Source organism: Lonchura striata, chromosome 6 (assembly GCF_050655825.1).
Source record: "Lonchura striata isolate lonStrDom1 chromosome 6, ASM5065582v1, whole genome shotgun sequence".
Lineage (NCBI taxonomy): Eukaryota > Metazoa > Chordata > Aves > Passeriformes > Estrildidae > Lonchura > Lonchura striata.
Window position 1 is genome coordinate 38,758,142 of NC_140708.1, and position 26,444 is coordinate 38,784,585.

The 26,444-nt window shown below is 41.6% G+C and overlaps 1 protein-coding gene across 2 annotated transcripts in view; it reads left to right on the top strand.

Annotated features, from left to right (window-relative positions):
- DOCK1 (dedicator of cytokinesis 1) overlaps positions 1-26,444 on the top strand; it is a 268,915-nt gene that overhangs the window by 215,322 nt on the left and 27,149 nt on the right. For both annotated transcript variants that reach the window (XM_077784742.2, XM_077784744.2), the window contains exons 38-47: positions 759-878; positions 10,086-10,175; positions 12,658-12,762; positions 15,007-15,148; positions 15,363-15,441; positions 15,767-15,851; positions 16,608-16,694; positions 20,002-20,178; positions 21,150-21,233; positions 25,541-25,678. In XM_077784742.2, the coding sequence (XP_077640868.2) occupies positions 759-878; positions 10,086-10,175; positions 12,658-12,762; positions 15,007-15,148; positions 15,363-15,441; positions 15,767-15,851; positions 16,608-16,694; positions 20,002-20,178; positions 21,150-21,233; positions 25,541-25,678 (1,107 nt within the window). The remainder of the gene's footprint in view (positions 1-758; positions 879-10,085; positions 10,176-12,657; positions 12,763-15,006; positions 15,149-15,362; positions 15,442-15,766; positions 15,852-16,607; positions 16,695-20,001; positions 20,179-21,149; positions 21,234-25,540; positions 25,679-26,444) is intronic.

A 26,444-nucleotide genomic window follows, 5' to 3' on the forward strand; every position in this document is an offset into this window, starting at 1 on the left:
AAGCAGGGATTTATTCCAGGATCTCCTCATGGATCCACCTTGGGCAGCACCAGAGCCCAGCCAGGGCTGCACCCAAATGACCCAAAATGGTCCCAAAATGCACGAGCGCTCCCGGGGCTCTCCCTGGGATCAGTTCTGCTCCATTGGCACCTTGGAGTTCATTGTCCCATTCCAGCTCCAGCCCAGGCAGTCCCACCCTGCTGGTTTTTCTCTCTCCAGCCCACGGTGTTTGTGCTCCTGGGCTGAGGTTTGGATCATTTGTCCTTGGTGCCCAGCTGGAGCAGGAATTGTTTTGTCTCCCTGCTCTGTGCAGAGCTCACCATCCCCTGATATGAAGCTCAGACCCACTAAAGCAGCACAGAATGTGAAAAATAGAAAAGCCAAAGCTGAGGCATCACCTCTGTGCTGATGGGTCTGGGCTCCAGGGTTCTCTCACATGAGGTGAAGTGTTCATTGTGTCCCCAGCGGGCTGCACCCATCAGCAGGCCACGGTCACCCTCATCAAACTCACTGAGGAGAAGAAGCCTCCTCCAGAAGCTCCCTTCCAGCTGATGGATGTAATTAGCCTCCAGTTACAGCATCCAAATAAATGCTCCTTGTGCCCAAGGAAGCAAAGGGCACAGCTGTGAAAAAACCCTTTGTTGGTGCATTAACTGCAGTGCCACTCCCTTAAATAAAGCCCCTCTCTTTTATTTCACTTCAGAACTCACAGCTCTGGATTTGCTTTCACTTTCCCCCTTTTTTTTTGTGTGATTTAGTGGTCAGAAGAAGCGTGTGCAGCACATCTTACCCAGCGGGATGGATACCAGGCTGCTACTCAAGGACAGCTGAAAGATCAGCTCTATCAAGAAATTATCCATTACTTTGACAAGGGCAAGGTAAAAAGGGAAGAAAAACAGAGTAAATGTATTTCATTGCTTTTCTCTCAAACGTATAAATTTAATAGTAAACATAGTTTGCATCCAGTGACCTTCAGGAAGCACTTACAGATAATGATATTACAAAAAAAAAAAAGTCAAAAGAAATCAATGGTACATTTATAACTCATCTTTTAAAGGCAAATATATGGGCTTATGATGCCATGGAGTAAATAAAAAAGTGATGCATGTAATTTGGAGGACTTTTTCTGGCAGTTACAAGAACTACCAGAATCCTTCAGCTCCCCTTGTTTTTCCTCATGTACACAAAAATAATTCCCTCAGGCCCTGGATGTCTGTGGTTGATATAATAAATATCCTGGGATGAGGATATTTCATTGCAATTGCATCTTTTAATGCAGAAGGAAATTGCATTTGGCATTGCTTGGTGTTGGAGAGGAAGGGGGTTAATGTGGGAGACAGGGATGGATCAGTGTTTGGGTATTTCAGGCACGAAATATCCAAGTATAGAAATAGGAATCTCTTTGTCAGACATTTCAGAAGTGTAATCTTGGGGTTTAAAAGTAAACAGAAGTGGTGTTTTCTGGTAGAATTAGAATATTATCCAGCCAGCCCATCCTTTCCAGGTGAGTTTTTAGCAGAATCAGATTAAAATCCTAGAATAAATTTGATAGGAACTATCATTTCTATAATTTTGCTAAAAATGTTGCTTTAGAAGTCAAATTTTATAGCTTATCTTAATGCAATACTTAGAAGTTGTTAATGAATGATGCTAAAAGTTGTAGTTTTGGATTAGGGTAAAAATTGTAATTCTGGACTGGGACAAAAGTTGTACAAATATAATTCTGGAGTGGCTGTTTGGTGCTGGGGCTGGTGGAGGTGACCTGGGGACAATTCCTGCTGCCCAAAAAGCTTTTCCTGGGTGAATGAGAAGAATCTCATTTGAGTGAGGGTCACAGCTGATTTTAAAGCTTATTTTTATCTTACATTCCTGTCTGGAAGGAAAACTAGGAGTTGTCTGTTTTTATTTTGTTGGTTTATTTTGTTTTATTTTATTTTGTTGGTTTTATTTTGTTGGTCTTTATGGCTTCTAGTTGGTCCTTTCTGGTGTCCAGGCACTGGGAATTGTTCTGCTGAGCACCAGTTCTGTGCAGAACTCAAGTGCCAGGACTCCTGTGGGATTTTTGTGTGTGTGAGGAGATGATTTATTTCCAACCTGCTCTTTCCTACTCACAGATATTCCTTCTCTCATTTCCTGGTCACTCAAGCTGGTGATAATTTTTCACATTACTCCATGAAAAGGGAAATAAAAAAATCAATATACACTGAGAATACTCATCTTGTGTGATTTTGCAAATGTCAGGAAGCTCCAAGTGGAGGTTTCCAGTGTAGATTGAAGGTAATCCTCTCATTTGGGATGTTCTGACATTCAGTTAAATCAACTTCTTGAGTTCCTTGAGCAGTTTGCAAATGTAGCCCAGCAGCTGCTTTAGCTCTCCGTGATCAGTAAAACACCTGAAACAGCTTTTGCTGTGCATTTTTGGGATGCTGAACCCATGCCCAAACCAATTCCTGCTTTTTTTTTATGCCATAATCACCCAGCTGGGTTCACTCCACATCATCCCACTTGTTTGATTTCCCTTCCCATTAAGTTAACGAGGTGCAGAAGAAGGCCACCAGCACTGGGCAGCTGTGCAGACACCTCAGGCTTTTCCAGAAGCTCAGGAGTTTTGTTTTCAACAAAAAACTGAGCCTGTGTCTCTCCCACCCCAACCTGCCTGATGGGAAGCTGTGGATTTGGGAAGGGAGGGAGATGTGGGAGTTACAAACATTGAGCAGAAGAAATGGAGCAGAGGGATTTCCTAAAATTTGGTTTAAAACATTGGGTTTTTATTTTTAAAGGCTGGTGTAGTTCAGCCTCTCAAAAATCAGGATCCCTTTCTCTTGGCAGAGCAATTTCCCAGGGGAATTTACAATTTCTTTGTCTATTGAAAGCCAACCACGAGGCTCATCCCTTAAATATTGGCATTCACGGGCAGGTGAATTTAGATTTGATCCTCCACACACTTGCTGGAATGGAGTGAACACTTCACTTCTGGCCCAGAAGTGCCTGAGAGATCTGTGAGTGAGGAAAGGGAGTGTGGACTTACCCTGAAGGCAGGAATGGCACCTCACATGGGCTGAGAACAAAATACTGGCCCTCACCAGAGTATCCCTGCTACTTGGAGTTCAAGATCCATTTAGGATTCCTCATTTTAATTTCTATTTTTAATCTATTATTCTTAGCATGTCTGGTTTTTTACCTGTATTTGACTTTTGGTCCTTAAGCCAACTTTTTATAAAGCTGAAGTACAGCTTTCACCTTTAGGGAAGGAGCATTTTTCAGAAACAACTTTTGCATTTTGCAGTTCTTCTACTTTATGGATTTGATTTGATTAGTTATGCTCTTCATTTCTTTTCTAAACTCCTTCTTTCCAAAAGGAAAGTTACTTCCCTGGTATAGGGATCCTGTTTTCTCCTAGATCATTCTTCTTCACTGCACTGCACTTTCCAGTCTCCTCTCCATCCCTCTTGGCTTTTGCCCTTAAAATCCTGATCCTCAGGCTTATCCCAGCAGTCTGACCCATCCTTTGAACTGCTCTCAAGTGTTTGCTCTCTCTGTGTTTTCCTGAAGCTTTGTGATTTCCAACAAAGCCCTTAATGCAGGGACTTTACTGGAAATCCTTGGGTTAGAATATCCCAAGGAGAGAAGGGAAATAGTGATGGGACTAAAGGGATGGGGGAAGGGGTGACATTTTTCCTGTGGGAAGGAACTGATGGAAATCAATGCTGATGAGCTTGTGAATCCAGGGGATGCTCCTTGGCCAAGATCAGGTGTTGGTTTAGACCAGGTTTGTTTGTGGAAGGAAGGGAAGCAGCAGCATTGCTATCCTGCCTGCTGAAATGTGGGAGCAGCTCAGGATTGCTGGTGATGCTGTGCTGCTGCCCATAAATCAGGACAGGTTTTCCTCTGCTCCTCCATCAATTGAAAATGTTGGTCCTGAGGAGAAAAAACTAAACAAATGCACACTGCTCATTTATTTCTGCTCCTCCTTTCTCCCCTCCTCCTCCTCCAAAAAAAAAAACAAAAAAGCTTTTACTGCTTTACAGCAGCCACAGAACAGAGAACAGAAAATATCTGAAATTACACAGCAAATGCCATGCTTTGGCTTAAAAGGCCTTTTTTTCTGGCTCATGGGATGACATCAGATGGCTTTTTATTCCCTCTTAACAAGTGAGTGGTGAAATTCACCTGTCTGCCAAAAATCTGTGTGAGGCTCATGGCCAGCTCAGCCCCGGAGCTGTCCTCAGAGCTGGGAAGGACAGAGAGTCTTGGGAGAGGGAGGATACAGAGTCTGACCATGTTCCAAATGGATATATTTATTTATTTAAAGAGTTTCCAACCTGGCTGTATCTTGAATGCAGTGCTAACAATAGAGAAATGCTGAGTTTTAGCATTTTATTGAAAATATTAGGCATTCATGCCTAATATTTTCAATAATTAACACTACCTGAAATTTAACCAGCTTACAAAGTCTCTCACACATCAGAACGTGGCACCATAATATTCTTATCCCAGACTTATTTCACTGCTCCTGACCATTAACTCTGCAGGAGCTCAAAAATACCCTGAGATCCTCCTTTGCTGCTATTAACCTCAAAAACTAAATTGGATGCTGTAGTTCTTTCTGGCCAACAAGCAATCCAACTTAAAAAATAAGTTAAATTGCTGGGTTTTCCCTAAAAAACACCTCTTGCATCTGCAAAGTCTTGCCCAGAACAATTTGCAGCTCGTGTCTACACAACTAAATTTAAACTCTGCACATTTTTCTTACCCCCTGAGTATGAAAGAAGCATTTTCCTTCCAGTATCAGCAGCCTCTCTCCCTGGTACCCTCTCCAGATAAATTGTTTCTCCCATTAATGAGTTGTACCTGGTACAAATCCTGTGTAGGAGCTCCCTGTACAACTCATTTCTCCAGAAGACTTGCCATGTCCTGGGCAAAGCTGGGAAAGCTTCCAAGGCAGGAAATCTGCGAGGCAGCAGATTGGGAGTTACTGACCTTCAGGAATACAGATTTCATTCATCAGGATCCTGGGCCACAGCCCTGCTGTCCTCACCTGAATAAATTGGCTCTGGAGCAAACAGCTGAATTTTTCACAGGGTTGTGCAGGGGGTGTGAGGCACACAGACTCTGTTTGCCTTGAAAATGGTGGGAAAATCTCCAGTTTTAGGTTGGTTTTCTGTGATGTTGGAGGTGTTGCACAAGGGAAAAGCCAGGTAGCTCAGGAAATAGCCTCAGGTTGCACCAGGGGAAGTTTAAGTTGGATATTAGGAAAAGTTGCTTCATGGAAAGGGTTGACAAGCAGAGGAACAGGCTGCCCAGGGCAGTGGTGCTGTCCTCATCCCTGGAATTGTTCAAAAAATGTGTGGATTTGACACCTGAGAAAGGATTTATTGTTTAACAAGGTGATGGTTGATGATCTCAGAAGTCTTTTCCAACCTCACTGATTCTGTGGACTCCTGGGCCTCTGGAGTTCAGGGCTCTCTCCACTCAAGAAATTGAGTTCCATAATCCAAGTTCTCATTGTTCTTCTGAAGGAGCAACTGGACAGTTGGGAATTCCAAACAGAGATGTTGGAGCACAGTGAGGTTTTTAAGAGACAGTAGAAACAAAAACTGGGTGCTTTTTCTCTTAGACAGAGGTCTTGGCTGGAGAGGCGTTAGTTAGACAAAGTTAGACTGGCAAAAATGGAAAGAATCTTTTCCCCTTTCTCCCTTTTTATTGTGTATTTGCAGAATGATAGATTTTCAGTACACTTCTGAAAGTGTTCCATCACAGATAATGTGACACCATGTCAGCAGGATAACTTGTAAACTGACTTTTAGAGAAACTTTAAAAGAATTTAAATAAGTAATTTAAGTCAGAAACAAATGTTCTAATTGAAGCTGCTCTGCTGAGAGAGCTGGAATTGTTTAACCTGGAGAGGAGCAACTCCAGGGAGAGCTCAGAGCTCTGCCAGGGCCTGGAGGGACTCCAGGAGAGCTGCAGAGGGGCTGGGGACAAGGGATGAGGGACAGGACCCAGGGAATGGCTCTGAGGTGAAAGTTGGTAGATTTAGGTTGGATATTGGCCAGGAATTGTTCCCTGGGAGGGTGTCAGACCCTGGCACAGGTGCCCAGAGCAGCTGGGGCTGCCCCTGGATCCCTGGCAGTGCCCAAGGCCAGGTTGGACACTGGGGTGGAGCACCTGGGACAGTGGGAGGTGTCCCTGCCATGGCAGGGGTGGGAGGAGATATCTTTAACCCAAATCATTCTGGTGTGATTCCATGGTCTGGTTTTCTCCTGTTCATCTCCTTTTCCTTGCTAGGAAGAACACAAGGATTATGTGATTATTGTCTGTTGCACATGAACTAAATCTGGATCACATTTAATTTAAGGATTCATTTTTCAGGCTCTGGAACATTTACAGAATCCATTATTAATATTAATATTCAGTAACATCTAAAGATGGAGGTGCAGTGGAAGCAGCCCCTGCTCCGCTTTGTTTATGGTGTTCACAGACAAGGGTGAGAAGGTGAAAAAAAAATCAAAGGAGATTTAATTCTGCTAAAATTGTTATTTAATCAGTGGCAGTGCTGTGGTACCTGTAGGCAGCGATGTGTAGGCAGAGTGTGTCTGCTTTCAGAATCACTGACTGGCTTGGGTTGGGAAGGACCTTTAAAGGTCACTTGGTTCCACCCCACCACAAGCAAGGATGTCAGCTCTCCCAGGTTCCTCCAGGCTGGCCTGGGACACTGCCAGGGATCCAGGGGAAGCCAGAGCTGCTCTGGGCACCCTCACAGGGAAGTATTTCTTCCCAATATCCATCTAAACCTTCTGCATTCCCAGATGTGGTTTGGGAACATATCTGCGCTCATGCAGGTTTCAGTGGGGAGAACCCGGGGAGTTTGTTTACAGTGTTGATGCAAATCAAAAATTATTTAGGCTTCAGTTTATTTCCAGTCTCATTCTGGAGAGGGACTGGTTAAATCTGGAAGACACAAACAGGGAACCAGGACAAGGGAAGTGATGGTCACACTGTTGTCTTTGAAATTAAAATATGCACAAGTTATGGATGACTGAAGTTCAGAAGAAAATGGCACTCAAAATGAGAGAAGGTTAAGTGATTTTGAAAGCTTTCACTTGCTGACTTAACAAACACCTGAATATTAGTTCAGTTCCTATAAATCGGTGCTACATTGCCCTTCTGAGTCAAAATTAACTCAGCTTGGTATGTGAAAAAGTCTTCCTTTTTCTGCAACTGTGCCTTTACTCTTAAATTCATGTTAATTTTTGTTTAAAAATAAAAACATGCTCTGTATCATCATGCTAGATTAGATCCATAATATGGATAAAAACATTCAGATCCTTCCATTTGCAAAAATTGCGTTGCAGAGCGTTCAGGCTGCCTTGTAATTTCCTGCAGACGTGATCCCTCATTACCGTGATTGTAATTAGTCCTTCTGATGCATTTTTCACCTTCAAGGCACTTTACAAACATGAGGCAACTCATGCTCATTCCAGTCCTCTTCCCTAGATAAATAACATTCTGAACCTTGTTGGAGAAATAAGTAAAATCAAGAGGAGGGGTCGAATATCACGAGGAGCTGCAAGGAAAGGTTAATGAAGATCCAGATTCTGCTTCTTGTGAGCATTCATGGCTTTTTAATCTTGAATTAGGTCACCGCTTTGTCCAGACACCATCTCAGCTGGTTTTTGCAGAGCTCAGAAGCTCCTTTCCCCTTGCTCAGCCCCACAGTGCAGTTTTCAGCCCTTATTTTGTCTTTACTTGGAGGGCAGAAATCTCTCTCCTTTCTCACTGTCATCTCCCATGTTTTTTCGCTCTGCATTTCCTCATCTGCACCATCAGCAGCTCCCTGCCTCTCCAGGCTGCTGCTTCCCAGCCATTCCCACTCAGTTTGCCAGGAACAACCTTGCAGTCCACCCCTCCCCTTTTTTGGCTCCTTTTTTCCAGAGAGGAGCAGGGATGCCCAGTGAACCAATGGGACCCATCTTGCTTTTTGTGACATTGGCTGAGGATTCATCCTTAATGTTTTATTCTTATTTTTTAGACCAGCACCTAGAACCAGGAATTTTCCTAAAAGTCTTATTTTTTTTTCAAGTTTTCCTGATAAACTAAGATGCAATTTCAACTTGCAGATCAGTAGACGAATAGAATTCACCTGACACTGATTTTGGGGCTTTGAATGTGGAATTTAATTTGTGTGGTTTGGGGAACTTTTAGGTTTTGGTGTGTAAAATATCTCTTATTTGCACAGTGCTTTGAAGAGGATGGGATTGGGGGATTTTTATGGGATGGATGCAGGGATCAGGTGTTGTGGAGGTTTCTCCAGGTCACTGTTCCTCTTCCCTCCCCACCTCCCACCATCTTTGGAAGTTGGTGCTTCATCCCAAACTCCCTGTCCCCAGAGGTGGATGTTTTTAGGGAAAAATGGGGAATTGTGTGTTCAGCCTTTGCCTCATTCCTCCTCCATCCACCTGCTCTTGGCTGCTGCATCCCCTCAGGATTCCATGAGGGCGAGGAATGTGTGGCCTGATGCTGAGAGGAGAATTAGGTGGTGTGGCCAGAGGATTTAAATTTAAGATGAAGACTGATAAAATCTGCATTTCTAACTTATTCTGAAACTCTTTTTTATAATAAAGTGAGGGCAGCAATGCCAAGCAAATTTCAGCAGCAGAGGTAGATCATCAAGTTTGATCTTAGATAGCCTGGTGTGCTAATTTAAGCATATTTTTGGGTTTGAGTGGTTCTTTATCTTTGGAGTGGAAAAAACAAATGAAAAATGCACATTTAAAACCATTCTTGCTGCTCCTCATTAAGGCTGTTGCCTTCTGAGGAGCTGAAGGATATTGTTAAATTTCTTTGGGTCACTTGAGACGGCTGCTGAATTTCATGGTTGAGGAACAAGAAGAAGAAGAACCAATGGATATATAATGAGTATTTGTTCAAAGCAATATCTGCAAATTGCCTGTCCTGTCTAATACAGATTACAGATATTAGAGGGAGAGAGAGGTGATTATGAAATATAATCAATCACCAGCTTTGCTCCAAAGCCTGAGGTCCTGGGTGTCTTCGTGGACAAGCTGTGTTTACACATTACTGGATGGGCTGGCAGGAATGATTTCACTTCTGAAGCTCTTAATCAAGATCATTTGAACGTGAAGCTCTGATGTCAAGATCATGAAGATCTCAAGTTGAGATAATTTGACTTGATTGGGATCCAGTAAATTTGCATCCCTTGCCAGGGATGATCATGGAGCAGATCACCTCGAGTGCCACCAAGCCAAGAAGGCCGATGGCCCCTGGGTTGTGTTAAAAATGGTGTGGAGCAGGACCAGGGCAGGGATTGTCCCTCTGTACTGGCTCTGCTGAGCCATCTCCAGTCCTGTGTCAAGTTTTGGGCCCATCAATGATAAAAAAAGTCATTAAGGGGCTGGAGTGTGTCCAGGGAAGGGATCAGAGCACCAGGAGGGGCTGAGGGAGCTGGGAAGGGGCTGGGAACTCCTGAGGGAGCTGGGAAGGGGCTGGGAACTCCTGAGGGAGCTGGGAAGGGGCTGGGAACTCCTGAGGGAGCTGAGGGGGCTCAACCTGGAGCAAAGGGGGATCAGGGGGACCTTGTGGCTCTGCACAGCTCCTGCCAGGAGGGGACAGCCGGGGGGTCGGACTCTGCTCCAGGAACAGGGACAGGAGCAGAGGGAACGGCCCCAGGCTGGGCTCAGGGTGGATATTTGGGAAAATTCCTTCATGGAAAGGTTTGTCCAGGCCTGGCCCAGCTGCCCAGCGAGGTTTGGAGTCCCCATAGCTGGAGAGATTTTAAATGTGGCTGTGGCACTTGGGGACATGGGGCAGAGGTGGCCCTGGCAGTGCTGGGAATGGTGAGCTTGGAGGGCTTTTCCAGCCTCAACATCTCCATGATTCCATTAATTGAGACATTTATAACCCCAGCACAGCTCTTTGGCACATCAGATGCTCAGTGTTTTCAGGCATGTGACACAATTCATTTGGTTGCTTTATTTAGATTTATTTGATTCTAATGTTGATGTTTAACCAAGGTATGTAATTCAGCTTCTTTTTGTTGTTTTCTGATTTTTTTTTTCCAACAGATGTGGGAAGAGGCCATTGCCTTGGGTAAAGAACTTGCAGAACAGTATGAAAATGAAATGTTTGATTATGAACAACTCAGTGAACTGCTGGTAGGTTTTTTTTAATGACATAGACACTGCAATAATTTATTTCAGAGTTGAATTTCTAAGCTTTTAAAATTATATTAAAAATACTATAGCAATGAGAGTAAAATTCAGAAATAAATACCCATCGTGGTTTTGTTGGACCAGTGTCAATTAACTGGCTACCACTGGATTGTCTGAAAAACATTGACTTTTTTTTTTTTTTAGCTGAAAGAAAAATATTGCAGTAATGCTAAGCTGATTTATTTGGGGTATAAAAGGAAATTTTGAATTTAAATATAAATGGGGACATGGAAAAAAATCCCCATTCTCTCTCAAGTGTTTTTCTATATTCACATTTCTTTTTTTAGGTATGAATAATCCCCAAGCATTCATGTCTCCAGTCAGTTATTTTTGCCCTGACGTTACCCATTCATTATTCCTGCACCATTTTTTTCCTCCTGTTCTCTTCCAAAGAGATAAATGGCAGTTGTCAATGTCCCTCCTCAAGTCCCAACCATTTCCACAGGAGCTGGGATGTGGTTCCAGTTTGTTTCTGAAAATTCTCAACTCTAAAGTTTCTGATCCCTTTTACTTTTGCACTCAGAGTACATTTTCCTCTGTTTCTTTGAATTATTTATTTGTTTTTTTTATCCCAGTGTGTCTGAGCTGGGCATTCCTGCAGTGTTGAGCTCAGCTCCACACAGCCCCAGCTCACTGCTCATGGTGAGGTGGACACAGCATATTCTTCATTTCAGTATAAAAGGAATTGGGTAGGATTGTTCCTCAACTAGAAATGGTTGTCAGATGTGATTATTCACCAGGGGGTGGCTACTCTCCAAGTCCCTCAGTTTTAATTTTCCATCTCCTTTTTGCTTGCACATGGGAACGTAACGGGTTTGTCACGGAGGCTGCCACTGTTTAATTATCCTGCTGGATCCATTTTGAAGGAGAAGTTGGAATTTGCACTTTATTCATTGTAGCCACTGATCACAGTGATTGAATGATTTGGATTGGGAGGACCTTAAAACTCATCCAGTTCCACCCACTTTGCCATGGGCAGGAACACCTTCCACTGTCCCAGGTTGCTCCAAGCCCTGCCCAACCTGGCCTTGGATATTTCCATGGAGTTTCTCCCTCTTCTAAGAAGGGAGATGCAGAATTTCCAATCCTCACATCAGACAATTGATTTTATCTGCTCATCAGCCAAGAGATGAGATGTCACACAATTAGTCCTGGCGTGCATTTCCCTCACAAGACAGAGATCAAAATTCACTCTCCCGTATGAGTCAGGTCTCACATACCCCATCAACTTTTCTCATTGCTGCTGCTGAGCAGCTCTTTTTTTTCTCCTATAATAAAATTTAGAAGTTTTTTGTTCTTTCTATTCTCCCTCTTGTCTCTTTTCTTCAAGCAATATTAAATATTAGCCTCTAAGACAATTCACAAATGACAAAATAGTTTTGCTCCAGACTAGCTGAGAAATGCTCAGCAGATCTGGGTCTTTGTAGTCTTGGTACTGTTATCTGTCATGTGGGAGCAGCACTAAACATCCCCCCAGATCAAAAGTCATTCTCTTTGCAGAAATAATAGACTAAAAATAAATCAATGAACAGATCTTCAGAAGCTGCTCATTTGCTATTATTTCATCATTAGAGATAAAGCAGAACGCGGCGTCGAAAGCAGATGGCGTCTGACATGCGTGTGTTTATTCCAACATTTACATTTTCCTGCAGTTCTCAACTGCCTGCTTTCCATATGCAAATTTGTGGTTGTAAATATGGAAGAGAAGTAGTAGAAAAATGTAATGAGATGTAAGAGCCCAGAACTGACAAGTCAGCACCATTGGGATGAGCTGTGTGCAGCTTCATCCTCCCGGTGTTTTGGCGTCACAAGTGTCACAACTGGAATTTCAGATTGCCTTGAAAATTCCTGACCTTCACTGCCAGTGAAATATTGGATATGAATCAGTGAGGTTCACCAAGATGAGGTCCATCAAAATTGAGATACTGGATTTGGAACAGTAAGGTTCACAGTGATGAAGTTCATCAATGGAAATATTGGAGTTCATCAAAATTGAGATGTTGGATATGGAGCAGTGATGTTCATCAAGATGAGGGCACTCAAAATTGAGATATTGGATATGGAACAATGAGGTTCACAATGATGAAGTTCATCAAGGTTGAGATATTGGATATGGAGCAGTGAGATTCACCATGATGAAGTTCATCAAAATTGAGATATTGGATATGGAGCAGTGATGTTCACCATGATAAGGTGAAAATCATCAAAATTGATATATTCCGTAGGGAGCAGTCAGATTCACCATGATGAATAGAAAAATCAGGCTACAGAGTCTGGTATTTCCAAATATTGCCATGAATCTCATATAGAGGTGAGGAAAACAGAGGAATGAAACATCTTTAATTTAGAGATGCATACAAGATCTTAAATATAAAGAATCTCCTAAAAGCTCAGGTCATTCAAATCCCTCCTGTTTATTTTGCAGAGAAAACAAGCCCAGTTTTATGAAAACATTGTGAAGGTGATACGACCAAAACCAGATTATTTTGCTGTTGGATACTATGGCCAGGGATTCCCAACATTCATAAGGGTAAGTATCACCTGTTTCCAGAGACTTTTCTTGCTCTGGAAATTTCCCCTGGCTTGGAGAAACCTGCCTGACACCAACAGGTGTTTTTTAGGTGTACAAAACGAACAACTGTTTTTTCCTTTCTGGTTTCTAAGATGGAATAGGGGAATTTTAGTAGAAAAACTTTGTCTTCAAACATATTCAGTACTTTCTACAGGGTATTACTAGAAATGAAGATAAATGATCCAGTCTGTTACTCAGGGTCATAACCATCTGAAATAGTGACATTTTTACCTGGCAGGTTAATTTATATTTTTATATATAGAATATATATATAATCATGGTAGAAAAGCCTTTTGTATGTGACCATGTTTTCAGGTGAGTGTCCTTTCCAGCACTGTCACTAAAATGAAGTTGACTATCAAAGGTGTGTGTGACACCTTTAATAGCAATTTTTATCATTGATTTGTCTGTGTCATGTGCCAATTTAAGACATGTGGCACTTGGTTGATGTCAGAATCATAGCTTCAGTGGCATTTTACAGTTTTTTTTCACTAATATTAGGATTTTTGTGGGTTGAATTAGTGGCTAAAGAAAAGTGGGGCTGTAACATGTGTGAATTGCATCTCTGTTATGATTCTCTGGCATTTGGCAGTTGGTGACACAGAAATAACACATTATTATTTTGTTAACTTCCCTGGGCATCCTGCGCCACAGCCTCACCATCCTCACAGGAACAAATTCCTTCCCAATTTGCCCTCTGAAAACCAGGCTGTTGAGTGCCCTGCTGATGGAGAAAATTCTCACTTTTCCCTCCACTCCAGCATTCCTGTGAATTAAAAATGTATATACATAAATTGCAGTTATACAGAGCCATCTATTATTACCTTTCTTTCCCCTACTGAGCTTTTCAAAAGGCAGCATTGCAGAATTAAACCCAACTGGGCAAATGTGAGCAACTCCAGGTTCCTACCCCCAGTCAAAACACCGTTTTTTTAGAAAAGCTGTATAATTTTTTTGCCAAGTATTCATTTTGAGATGAGTAATGAGGTTAAGTATATTCAGATGCAAATTTTATCCAAACTTGCTTTAATATGTTTGATCAGTTAAAAATATGCAAGTTGTCTTTTACATTTTCCTTGAGAATTTAATGAACTCAGTATATAAATGGACTGTATAAAATCTCTCTTCATTTTCTTTATTGGCAAAGAAGAAACAAATGCTTACAAATACAATAAACTTAATTTTAAAGTTACAAAAAGTTTAAAGTTTATAATGGTGGAAATCTAATCCATTAATGTGAGTCTTCTTATAAGAGTTAGCATTTTTGGATATTCCTCCTTAAATTGTCATTGGTTTCTCTGCAACTCTTGTTTGCTCATCTGAGTGCCTTTGAATAAATGTTTATCTATAAAAAGCCCAATTATTTATTGACATCCATTCCATCATTAGCTGTGGAAGGTAGAGGAGACATCTTGGATTTGGTAATAATTCCTCTTAATATATTTTCAATGGCCACCAATGTTAGAGATCCTTGAAACCATGTTTTGAGGTGATTTTAGTGTGACTTAAAAGAATACCTAAGGGGGAACGTGGGCTTAATGATCATAGGATGGAACTGGAGGTGAGAAAAAAGATATTGATGAAGTATTGATTATGACACAGCGTGAGGAGTGTGAAATTCCTGGTGTACTGAGAAGTGCTAACAGTGTTGGTGTCACCCCTTCTGTGGCCCCAGTTCTGTACTGGGAGCACTGGTTTTAGATCTGGGGGTGCTGGTGCGAGCTGTGGGTGCCTCTGGATGCCTTGAGAAGGCTGAGCTAGAACAGAGGCTGGACAGAGTCACAGAACAAAGCAGGGATTTATTCCAGGATCTCCTCATGGATCCACCTTGGGCAGCACCAGAGCCCAGCCAGGGCTGCACCCAAATGACCCAAAATGGTCCCAAAATGCACGAGCGCTCCCGGGGCTCTCCCTGGGATCAGTTCTGCTCCATTGGCACCTTGGAGTTCATTATCCCATTCCAGCTCCAGCCCATCAGTCCCACCCTGCTGGTTTTTCTCTCTCCAGCCCACGGTGTTTGTGCTCCTGGGCTGAGGTTTGGATCATTTGTCCTTGGTGCCCAGCTGGAGCAGGAATTGTTTTGTCTCCCTGCTCTGTGCAGAGAGCTCAGCATCCCCTGATAAGAAGCTCAGACCCACACACTAAAGCAGCACAGAATGTGAAAAATAGAAAAGCTGAACCTGAGGCATCATCTGTTTGCAGAACAAAGTGTTCATTTACCGGGGCAAGGAGTACGAGCGCCGCGAGGACTTCGAGGCGCGGCTGCTGACGCAGTTCCCCAACGCCGAGAAGATGAAGACAACATCACCCCCTGGAGATGACATCAAAACCTCCTCTGGCCAGTGTATCCTTGGGCTGTACACCCAGTACAACCAGTACAGCCAGTGCATCCAGCAGCTCAGGTCAAGGATTTATGGATTTATGGCCAACCTGTTGCACTTCTGGCCTGACAGGTGCAATGCACTGGGTTTTGTCCTTTTCTGTGCGTGTGTTCCTGTTGAGCTGTTAGCTCTGTGTGACTGAAATGCCCTTTTCACTTCTTAACCCTCGAAATTCAGATATTCAGTGCTTCACTGTAAAGCCCAAATTGGATTTACCCTCAAAATTTCACAGGCCGGTGTCAGAGCAAATTGTGAGGTGAGTTTGGGTTGAGTTTTATTGTTTTCTCGGTCCCGTTTATAACATGTTATTGTTGCATTAGGAATCTGTGCACAGCCAAAGGGCATGGACGTTGTGAGGGCATTTAATGGTGATTTTTAATACTGCCACACATTCCAACCCACTGGAAAATAGTCATCCCATATGTGTTGATGAACTTCCTCTAATATTAGAATTTAGTATCAATTTCTAAACAGACAGCATTTGATTTTCATTGTGCATTTGGGGCTTGGAACTGCATGATATTTGAGGTCACTTCCAGCCCAACCTATTCTGTGATTCCATGATTTTTTTGCCTTTTCAGTTTCTACAGGGTGAATGAAGTCCAACGCTTTGAGTATTCACGTCCTGTTCGAAGAGGAGAGAAAAACCCAGACAACGAATTTGCAGTAAGAAACTATGAAGAAAACAAACCACTTTTGGTTTGCTTGTTTATCCCCCTCTATTTTGAGCATCTGAGCCATTCATTATCTTTTGCTTGTTGAGAAATAAATTCTAGGTTTAAAGGGATTATTTTTCATAGAAAGTTAATTAAGCCAATTTATCATGTTCTCATTTATACCAATAGGAAAAAAAAAAGGCCAAAGCTGTATTTATTTTGTAAAAACAGCTCTTCTGAGAATTTTAAATTGTTACACCTGAAACTTGTCTTGCTGTGAAGATTCCAGTCAGGCATCTGAAAATTTTTTGTCACTAATACCCTTTGTTTGTTTTTTTTTCCTTTTTTTTTTTTTTTAATGAGTGCTGTGAGGAGGCCCTGGCACAGGATGCTCAGAGCAGCTGTGGCTGCTCCTGGATCCCTGGAAGTGCCCAAGGCCAGGTTGGATGGGGGTTGGGATAGTGGAAGGTGTCCCTGCTCCTGGAACTGGATGGGTTTAAGGTTCTTTTCAACCCAAACCATTCCATGAACATCCAGTAAAACCAGGGGATCTTTCTGTGGTATTCTCCTTCAGAAAGGGAGCAGTTCTTCCCTGCTCAGTCACATACCAGATTTAAATCAGTGCTGCTCCATCTTCCATTTGGAATTCCCCCCTGGCTCTGAACATCTGCCATACCTTGGTCCTTTTCCTGCTGATGATATTTTAGGGCTTTGCTCAGGGTCCCAGCTGTCCATTGATAACGTGACACTTGTGTTCCCTTTGCAGAACATGTGGATTGAGAGAACCATCTACGTGACAGCCTATAAATTACCAGGGATCCTCAGGTGGTTTGAAGTCAAATCAGTTTTCATGGTAAGATCAGCTTGGCTGTATTGAGATTGTATAAAAAAAAAAGGGGTTTTTATAGAGCCAGGGAGCATCTGTGTGTCTCAGTGACTGTGCTTAGATCTGTGACCAGGAATCCATGGGATTGTAGCTGCCACATCCTGAGGGACTCAGGCAATGCTTTTCCATTCCCAAAGGGAAGGAAACCCTACAAGGCCTTCAGCCTTTAGAAAGCATTTGTGTCTCTCAGCAGGTGCCTAGAATGAAGGGACACCTGAGGTGGTGAAGGGAAACCCTGCTCCATCCAAGAGGATCTAGCCTGAACTTTACCAAAGAGGATCTGGATATTTTGATTGTCATTAATGCAAAATGTCCCAATAATCAAAGGCATTGTATGTCTGCATTTTTTACCACTCGTGGTTAAAGGTTGTTTTTGTTTCTTCTCCATATTTAGCTAAATATACCCTCAGCAACCTCACAGAGTAACTCCAAATTACTCATTTCTCTGTTCAACCATTTAGACTGTTTAGATAAGACATATCCATTAAACGCCTTTAAGATTAAATTATTCTTATGCAGCTGTAATTTTTAAGTAGCAATAAAAACATTGTTACTGCATTTTTGAAATCTCTCTTGTGAGGCTTATTTTTAAAGGAAAAGAACAATTTGCATATGATTAATTAAAACCTTTTTCATTGCTCCATTGAGGTTATGTTGGACAGTTGTATTTGGATGAACAGAAGTAATGTAGAAAATTACTATGGTATCTATAGTAACAGAATATGAATGTGATGTGTGACAGTAACAGCCAGCTGAATAAAACACATTGAATTTTTAATGAATTTCGTAGTTTCAATATAACCCTGATGGAGAAGATTGTATTTATCTTCATGATGGCAAGAAGTGCTGTTTGTAAAGGCTGGCAGATCTGATGCCAGTCCTGATGAGCAGAGAGCAGAGCCTGACAGGCACTTGGTGTACACCCCTCCTGCTCTGCCTGGCATCCAAATGGGCACAAATCCCACCAGCCTTTTGGGAGCAAGGATTGTGTGAGTTGCAGAGCTGAGAAATGATAGCAGAATGGAACTTAATAACGTGTGGGAAGACTGCTACAGATAACTTGTGACCTCCTCTGGCACAGTTCCTACAAAATGGGTATTGACTTTCCTCAAGATCTCTGTCAGCTAAAATGCTGCAAGGAGGATCACAGGGTTTACATCCCTGTAATGCTAAATTGTGATTATGGATACAGATATTATTGATCCCTTGCTAAGCACCAGGATACTCCAGCAGCTCTGCAAGTTTCATATTTTATTGATGGAGCTGGAATATCGTTAAAGGGAGAGGTGAGATTACATCAAATCAGTGCTGAGAGAATGGAGTAATTTCATAAATGCAGTGTATTATGTTACATAACCCGTAAGAACATGCAGAGTTGCTTTAAATCTACTGGCTTTTCAAATTCCTTCTGAGTACTTTTACCTAAGCCATTGCAATCTGTTCATTATCTGCCAGGAATCTGGGCCCAGCATTCCATATTCTGTATCTGATTTGCTTTAGCTGGACACAAGAAGTTCTAGGGGAGAGAGACCAGCCAGGGAATTAGAAATCAGATTTTGAATCACACTTGAGTTTAAAAAGCACAAATGCTAATCTCTATTTTGCTTTTATCTTGGAGTTTTTTACTGGTGCAAATGTCTCAAGAGAATGTAATTCCTGTTTTCCCTGGATAGAGTGAGGAGGGCCCAGAGTGGCACTGGGAACAAGGCTCAGAATTTACACTTATAAATAGCTTTCACCAGGTTCCAAAGCCCAGTTTGTAGTAGTGAGATGGCAACTGCAATTCTCCATCTGCTTTTAAAAAATTAGAGGGAGTGTTACAAGAGTAGTAAAAGAAAGGAGAATGAGAAAGAAAGCCATGATTGCTGCTACAGAAAAGTCAAAAAGCTGTCAGCTCAATGAGTGCTAATTTCTGGAGATGCTCAAGAGCTTTAAAAGCAATGGTTCATCAACACATTATTGCATAGTTATAAGGCCATTAATACAAGTGACAGAATCCTAAATTTAGCCTGTGATGTTCCCAGCAGTTCTTGCCCAATCAGATGCTGGATGTGGCTTCACTCCCCAGTCCAGATTCCCCCTGGCAGGCTGGGCTCTGTCCGAGCCTGGCTGCTCCCTGTTCCCAGCAGAGACTCCAGGCTCCTTCCCTGCTTCCAGAGCCATGCAGCAGGCAGGCTGCTCAAAATGCTAATTAAAACATCCTTGATGTAATCAGCTGGCAGGTGTAAGAGTAACAACTAAAGAGATCTGATTATAAGTGGTTCTCAGAAACAGGGTGAGCAACTGATAGCCAGGTAGAAGTGCTGCTTTGTTTATGTAGCATTTATGTAAATGAGGCTGTAATCAAATATACACTTGCATTTTCCTCACAGGCCTCAATTAACCTTCCTTTCCTCTCCCTACCACATCATTTTTTTTTTTATACAAGCAGGTTGTGGCTTCCTGTGAGGACTCTCTACACTCTGGGTCCTGCAAGTGACTGATTTTCAGCCCGTTCTCTAATATTTAAAATATTTTAATACTGTTTTTTTCAACATTAACTTTTTGAAAGACGTGTTAGCTATGTGTAAAAAGTAGCTGGAGGTCAGTCAATTAAAATAAAGCAAGTTTTAGACGGCATAAGAGCAAATTCACCCCATGAAGGCATCTGAGGAGACTCTTCATTGAAGTCCAGGTAGAAAGAAAATTTCTCCCTTCAGTTCTCGATGGTCAGATGAAGAAAATGTGAGCTCTTGGGAAAAAGCACAGCAGATAGTTTAGATGTCATCTCATCAACATATTCAAGTCCATGTCCTTGGAAACACACCAAAATAATCACTGCAAAAATATCTTCTTGATTTTTGAGCGGCTTAGGATTACATTTTCCATCAGAAAATCCACGTTAAAGTTATCATTTCTTTCTTACTGTTACGTTAAGCTGGGTCTTCTTTGTGCTGCTAAAACTCACCAACCTTTAATCTCTGATGTTCTTCCTAATCCTCCAAAAAACCTCACGTGATTGCTGCCAGAGTCTTTCTGGATGCTGTGCTGGGATGTAATCCCTCCTGCAGCAGCAAAATGCAGTTAACTTCCTGCACTGATAGCCATCATCATATCAGTTACTGCAGCACAGAGATAGCAAACACCTCAGTGCCTGAAATCACCCTTTCTGGTAATTATCGGTCAAAAATCTCCCAATAACCTCGCTTCTGAAACATTTCTACCCATGGGGTTTTCCTGAGCAGTTTAAAAACTCTGCCTCTGGTTTGAAAACCTCCTTTTGTTTGGGTTTTAGGTGGAGATCAGCCCACTGGAAAATGCCATAGAAACCATGCAGCTGACCAATGACAAGATCAACAATATGGTGCAGCAGCATCTGAGCGACCCCAACCTGCCCATCAACCCCCTGTCCATGCTGCTCAACGGCATCGTGGATCCCGCGGTCATGGGCGGCTTCGCCAACTACGAGAAGGTAACGCCAGCATTCCCTCAATTCCACCAGCATTGCCTGAGTTCCACCAGCATTCCCTGAATTCCACCGGCATTCCCTCAATTCCACCAGCATTCCCTGAATTCCACCCGCATTCCCTCAATTCCACCAGCATTCCCTGAATTCCACCGTCATTGCCTGATTTCCACCGGCATTCCCTCAATTCCACCAGCATTCCCTCAATTCCACCAGCATTCCCTCAATTCCACCAGCATTCCCTCAATTCCACCAGCATTCCCTCAATTCCACCAGCATTCCCTGCCCTGCTGGGCCTCAGCTCAGCCCAGCACAGGGAGGATGTGGAGAGAGAGGCCAGAGCAGGGATGGAGCAGCTCTGCTTGGAGGAAGGGCTGGGAGAGCTGGGATTGTTCACCTGGAGAGGAGGAGAAGGTTTGGGGAGAGCTCAGAGCCCCTTGCAGGGCCTGAAGGGGCTCCAGGAGAGCTGGAGAGGGATGGGGACAAGGGATGGAGGGACAGGACCCAGGGAATGGCTCCCACTGCCAGAGGCAGGGATGGATGGGAGATTGGGAATTGGGAATTGTTCCCTGGCAGGGTGGGGAGGGGCTGGGATGGAATTCCCAGAGCAGCTGTGGCTGCCCCTGGATCCCTGAGGAATAGAATTTATTGAATGTCCAACCAAGGCCAGGTTGGACATTGGAGTTTGGAGAAGCCTGGGATGGTGGAAGGTGTCCCTGCCATGGCAGGGGTGGCACTGGGTGGCATTTAAGGTCCTTTCCAACCCAAATCACTGTGAGTCTTTGATTCCATAAGTTTCACTTTGTGTTCGTGGCTGTGATTCTGTGATTCCGTGATTCCTTAAGTTTCACTTATGGAATTCCTGTTACTTCACAGGATTTTTAAGATGATCAATTTATCTTCATTGTACCTCATTCTTCTGGTAGTAGATGTTTCATTTTCTGAAATAATGGCTCATTTCTCTCTCTCTCAATTAGGCTTTTTTTACTGAAAAATACATGCTTGAGCATCCAGAGGATCATGACAAGATTGAGAAGCTGAAGGATCTGATTGCTTGGCAGGTAAAAAAACTTGAAGTCAGGTTTGCCAGAGGCAGCTGCTGTGGAAAGACAGCTTGGTGTCACTTTGGAGGAGATTCAGACATTATCCTCACCTTGGATACATTTCTTTGCCATTTAAATCTGTTTTGGAGCTTGAGTTAAAGTTCATCTTTTCAAATCTGACATAATTGCTCATTTTGATAAACTTGGAGAGAACAAATATGATCAAGATATTTTCTTTTTGCTTGTTTCTTTTTTTTTTTTTATATAAACACACTAAGTGACCATCTCCCATCTGTATCAGATGAGAAAATATTTTTGAGGGCAAACAGAAGACAATTGCAGTTTTGTTCCATAGTCACATACTGGACATTTTTCTATGATCTCTATGTAATTTTATGGTAACTAAAAAAAAATACCAGGTTGATTTAGAGGTGTTTTATTTTTCCCACAAAAAAACAAAGTGAATCATTGTCTTTTCATATTCAATTCTGTCATTATAATAAAGGGAATAATTTACATTTCCATAGATTTCAATCTTTGAGGTAGTAGAACCAAAGCTACAGAATTAAAAATAAAATATCCTCTGAAGGCCTTAAAACTCTGAGTAAGTAAAAAACTCTTCTGGTCTGAAAGAAAAAGCATTTTTTTATTTATTTTCTTGCGAGCTTTTAGAAAAGATTAGATTTTATAAGCTTAAAGTTTTATAGAGGAAAATAATTTGGTCCCAGCAGACTGCCTTGGTGTCAGCTCTGTGTCTTTGCCTCTGAGAGTGATACTTCAAATGAATTCCAAATACACTTTCCCTCAGCAAAGGCTCACTTTGGTGACACTTGTGTTTTAAAATAATATGAAAATTTGAAAATAGGTATGGCAGCTGATCACAATGTATTGTAATTATTCAAGGCTTTTAAACACATCATTTCCCATCAGTTTTGTACTTCCAAAACAACAGGAACCAGGAAAATAGAGAAAAGAGATCAAAAATTATTTTTATAACTGAAAATTAAGTGTCACCAAAAGCCCGTTCAGTGCTTTTAAATTGTCTTGGATGTTTCATACACATTTAGGGGAACCTAAAATTTAAAATTCCTCTCAAATTACTTCAGTTTCCAGCCTGGTGGGAGTCAGCTCCCAAATATTGGGAGAGGGATGTGTATGGAAGCCTTTGAAGGGGCTGAATTCATCCTGGAAAGCAAAAAGGAGATTTCATTCTTCAATAATGTGGGGCTTGGAGTTCTGTAATCACATGGAATTTTCTCCCTGCTGTATAAATCCATCTGGGTATATGAAATAGGAGCCTGACAATTGTATTACCAGCTGACCAGTTAAATTCATTTTTTTTCATCTTCTTATCTCTTTCTCCACTTTGCTGTGGAATTCATAATTCATAATTTATATAATTCCTGTGAACTTCAAGTGTACATTTTGTTTCTGTCTCTTATTAATTCTGATAAATTCCATTAGCAAAGCAATGTCCATTTTTGTCCTTCTTGGCGCTTTTCTAACTTAGGCAAAAAATGTTCCCATGCAACTGCACCATTTCAAGCTGATCTTTCATTTTAACATGAAGATAATGAAATGATTGATTGAAATTAAGGCAGAGAAATGAATGATTGATGACATTAGTCACTCTGAATTTAGCTGAAGTATTTACAGCACAGCAAAACAGAAAAATATCACAGCAAATCAAAACCTTGTTCTCTTACAGAGATGCAAGAACTGTTGCATACCAGACTCAGGTTTTATGTTCATATTTTATGATCCCCTTGCTCTGAAAGATTGTTTTCAAAGATTAGTTTAATAATTCAAATCAATGTCATTTTTTTCAGTCTTTTCAGCCAAGCAGATCGAGATTTTTAAAAAAATGAAAAGGGGGAACAAATCAGGGAATCATTTCAAGTTGCAGTGGAACTTTATAAAATTTTAAAATCAGCCAAGAACAGAGTTATTAAATAAGAAAATGCCCTTTCTCCAAGGCCAACTTAATTAGGAATATCCTGAATGTGGCAAAATTCTGCCTCTGACAGATGTAAAATTCCATGTCGGTCATCAGCACATTTCCCTGTGTCTGGAAAGGAGACACAGGAGGAGTTTGGAAGTTGGTAGAAGAAGGTGAAACAGAAATGATAACACAGCTGGGAGGTTCTTCCTGCACTTCACAAATGTTTAAGGATTAAGTGGTCTTGGACAAGGAGGCCAAATATCCTGACTCAGCAGTCTCACGTTCTTCTGTGGCAAAGCTGTGAGACATTCATGAATTTCAGCTTCTGTAAAAGGTTAACAAACCTCTCCTTCCTCTCCTTCCTCTCCTTCCTCTCCTTCCTCTCCTTCCTCTCCTTCCTCTCCTTCCTCTCCTTCCTCTCCTTCTCTTCCTTCTTCTTCCCCTTCTCCTTGTTCTTCTCCTTGTTCTCCTTGTTCTTCTTGTTTTTCTTCTTTTTCTTGTTTTTCTTCTTCTTCTTCTTCATCATCTTCATCATCTTCATCATCATCTTCTTTCTTTCTTCTTTCTTCTTTCTTCTTTCTTCTTTCTTCTTTCTTCTTTCTTCTTTCTTCTTTCTTCTTTCTTCTTTCTTCTTTCTTCTTTCTTCTTTCTTTCTTTCTTCTTTCTTCTTTCTTCTTTCTTCTTTCTTCTTTCTTCTTTCTTCTTTCTTCTTTCTTCTTTCTTCTTTCTTCTTTCTTTTCTTCTTCTTGTCCTTCTGCTTCTCCTTCTTCTTTTTCTCCTTCTGTCTCCCCCCACATTTTTTTCATACAAATAATGTCATTTGCTTCCTGTTCTTGATTTTCCAACCTGAAGGTGGCTGACCCCCAGGACAGGTTCTTCAGTGAATTTTCTACCCATGAAATGGTCTCATATGCTTCACCTTGGTAATTGCATTTTTTTAAGAAAGAATCAATTTCCAATGTCAACAGTTCTTTAAAATAAATGAGCCAAGTGACCACTTATGCCTCCAAAACAGGAGGGTCACTGGTAATGATGTAAATTTAGAAATTACTTACTGAGAGCAGGGAAAACTTTCTGGTTTCAGTTTCATTTTTGTCAAGTGCAAATCCATATGCTTACAAAAAAACGCCACTACATTAAAAAAAAAATTACTGTTCTTTGTAGTCTTTTAGGAGAAGCACCTCTGTCCATTTAAATAGTGCCAAATGTCAGGGAATCATCTCGATAAGATTTCTCAAGTCTGTTAATCTGTAATTCATCTGTGTATTTATTATTCTCCTTACTGATAATGCTGCTCCTTCTGATTGCTGCTCAGTCTTATTAGAAAAATCTGTTTTTAATCAGTATTATGATTTAATTATGAATTATTAAGAAGAAGCCTCTTAGCTTGATTGCTGCAGAGAATATCTGAGTTAGAATCAGAGCACTGTGTGGGCTGAAACAAACCTGGAAGAGGAAATATTTTTCCTGAGCTGGAGGTAGAAAACTCTAATGGTGTGTCTGGGTAGTTGTGGGAATGAAAATGTCTCTCTTAAAACATTTCCAAAGGTCAGCTACACCTCCACACTAGGAACTAATTATATAATCCAGTGCTGGCATGGATATTTTGTGACAGAAGCCTTGAAGATAAATGATTATTTTCAGTTACAAAAGAGAATCAATTCAATTTTCTCCCTCTTCTGTTTTCTTCCCAGAGAAAATAGAATATTTTTTCTAAGGAGAACTATATAGTATCTAAAACTGTATGTTTTATTAATAAATATTGCTCTGCAATATATATCTGTCCAAGGATGGAGCTCATTTGCAGCTTTAGAAAGAGCATTTATTAAAGAAAACATAAACTATTTTCTTCTTCAGGGTTTTATTATCCTCATGGAACTGGGAAAGGAGTTGATATTAATAACCTGGTGTGAGACTGATCATTCATCAGTTTGGTGTTTCGAAGTACAGAATCCGTGGGGGCTTGAGGGTGGAATATCACAGGAGGGTTTGTGCTGTGGGATAAATCCAGTATGGGATTTCTGAGCAGAACTGGGACTGAATTACATGTATAGGACTTTGCTTAACAGAAAAAAAGGGAAGTCCTGGAGAATGAGGGTTTAGATCCTGTCGTGCATCATGCAAGGAATGATGATGGTCACTGTGATCGTAATAATAATTTCTGTCATTTTTAATATTATTGTTATTGCTATTTATTTTTGTTGTTGTTATTATTGTTATTATTATTATTAGTGTGATAATTACTATTACTTTTGCTCTTATTACTAATATTATTATTACTTCACGAGCTCTTTCCCTGCTGTGGGAGTGTTGCCGTGTCCCTTGGCTCGGGAGGGGCTGGGCAGGGTGGAGCCAAATTTGAAAGCCAAATTCTGCTTTCCAGATCCCATTCCTGGCCGAGGGCATCCGGATCCACGGGGAGAAGGTGACAGAGGCCCTGAGGCCATTCCACGAGAGGATGGAGGCGTGTTTCAGGCAGCTGAAGGACAAGGTGGAAAAGCAGTACGGGGTCCGCGCCATCGTAAGTTCCCTCCCAGTTTCTCTTTCCCCAATATTAGGAATTCCCTTAAATTACAGCAACTTTCTATTCCCGTGTGATGATTTCATTGATTCAAAAGAGCAGTGTAAATGCAGAGTTCCTGGTTGTTCCCAGTCATCATCAAATTATGGAATACTGAGAAGATGAGAGATGTTGAGGGAGCCTCGGTGCTTTCATTTCCGAGCACGAGAGCAATTCCTAAACTGCCCAAAGTCTGTTCCTTGAAAATCAAGAAAATCCTTCCATTCTGAAGGATTTGGGTTACAAAAATGAGTTTAAAAATGGGCACTTAGCAGGATTCTTCCAGAGCTGAATGCCACCTTTCCCTAGATGGAATTCCTTTAGGGAAGGGAGGGCTGTGCTGCTCTATGGTAATGTTATACCTACCGTGAATGTAGGCAGGCAAGAAAGCCACAGCTCCTGCTTCATAGGGTTAGAAAGATTGAAATTCATGCTTTTCTCATTCCAGCAACTTATTTCCATCCATTTCCAATTCATCCTTAAGGGAAAGCCAAGAATTTCATGGTGTTTCCAGTGGAGATTTGCTCTGCTTTTCAGTGTTGAGTGTGAAGGTCAGAACAAACAAGTGAAACAGCTCTTTAATTGATACTTGAATTGATAATTCAGCCAAAAATACATGGATTGGGTGCTATTATGAGATCATATTTTGCTTGGAGAAAAGGAGGCTCGGGGAGACCTTGTGGCTCTGCACAGCTCCTGCCAGGAGGGGACAGCCGGGGGGTCGGGC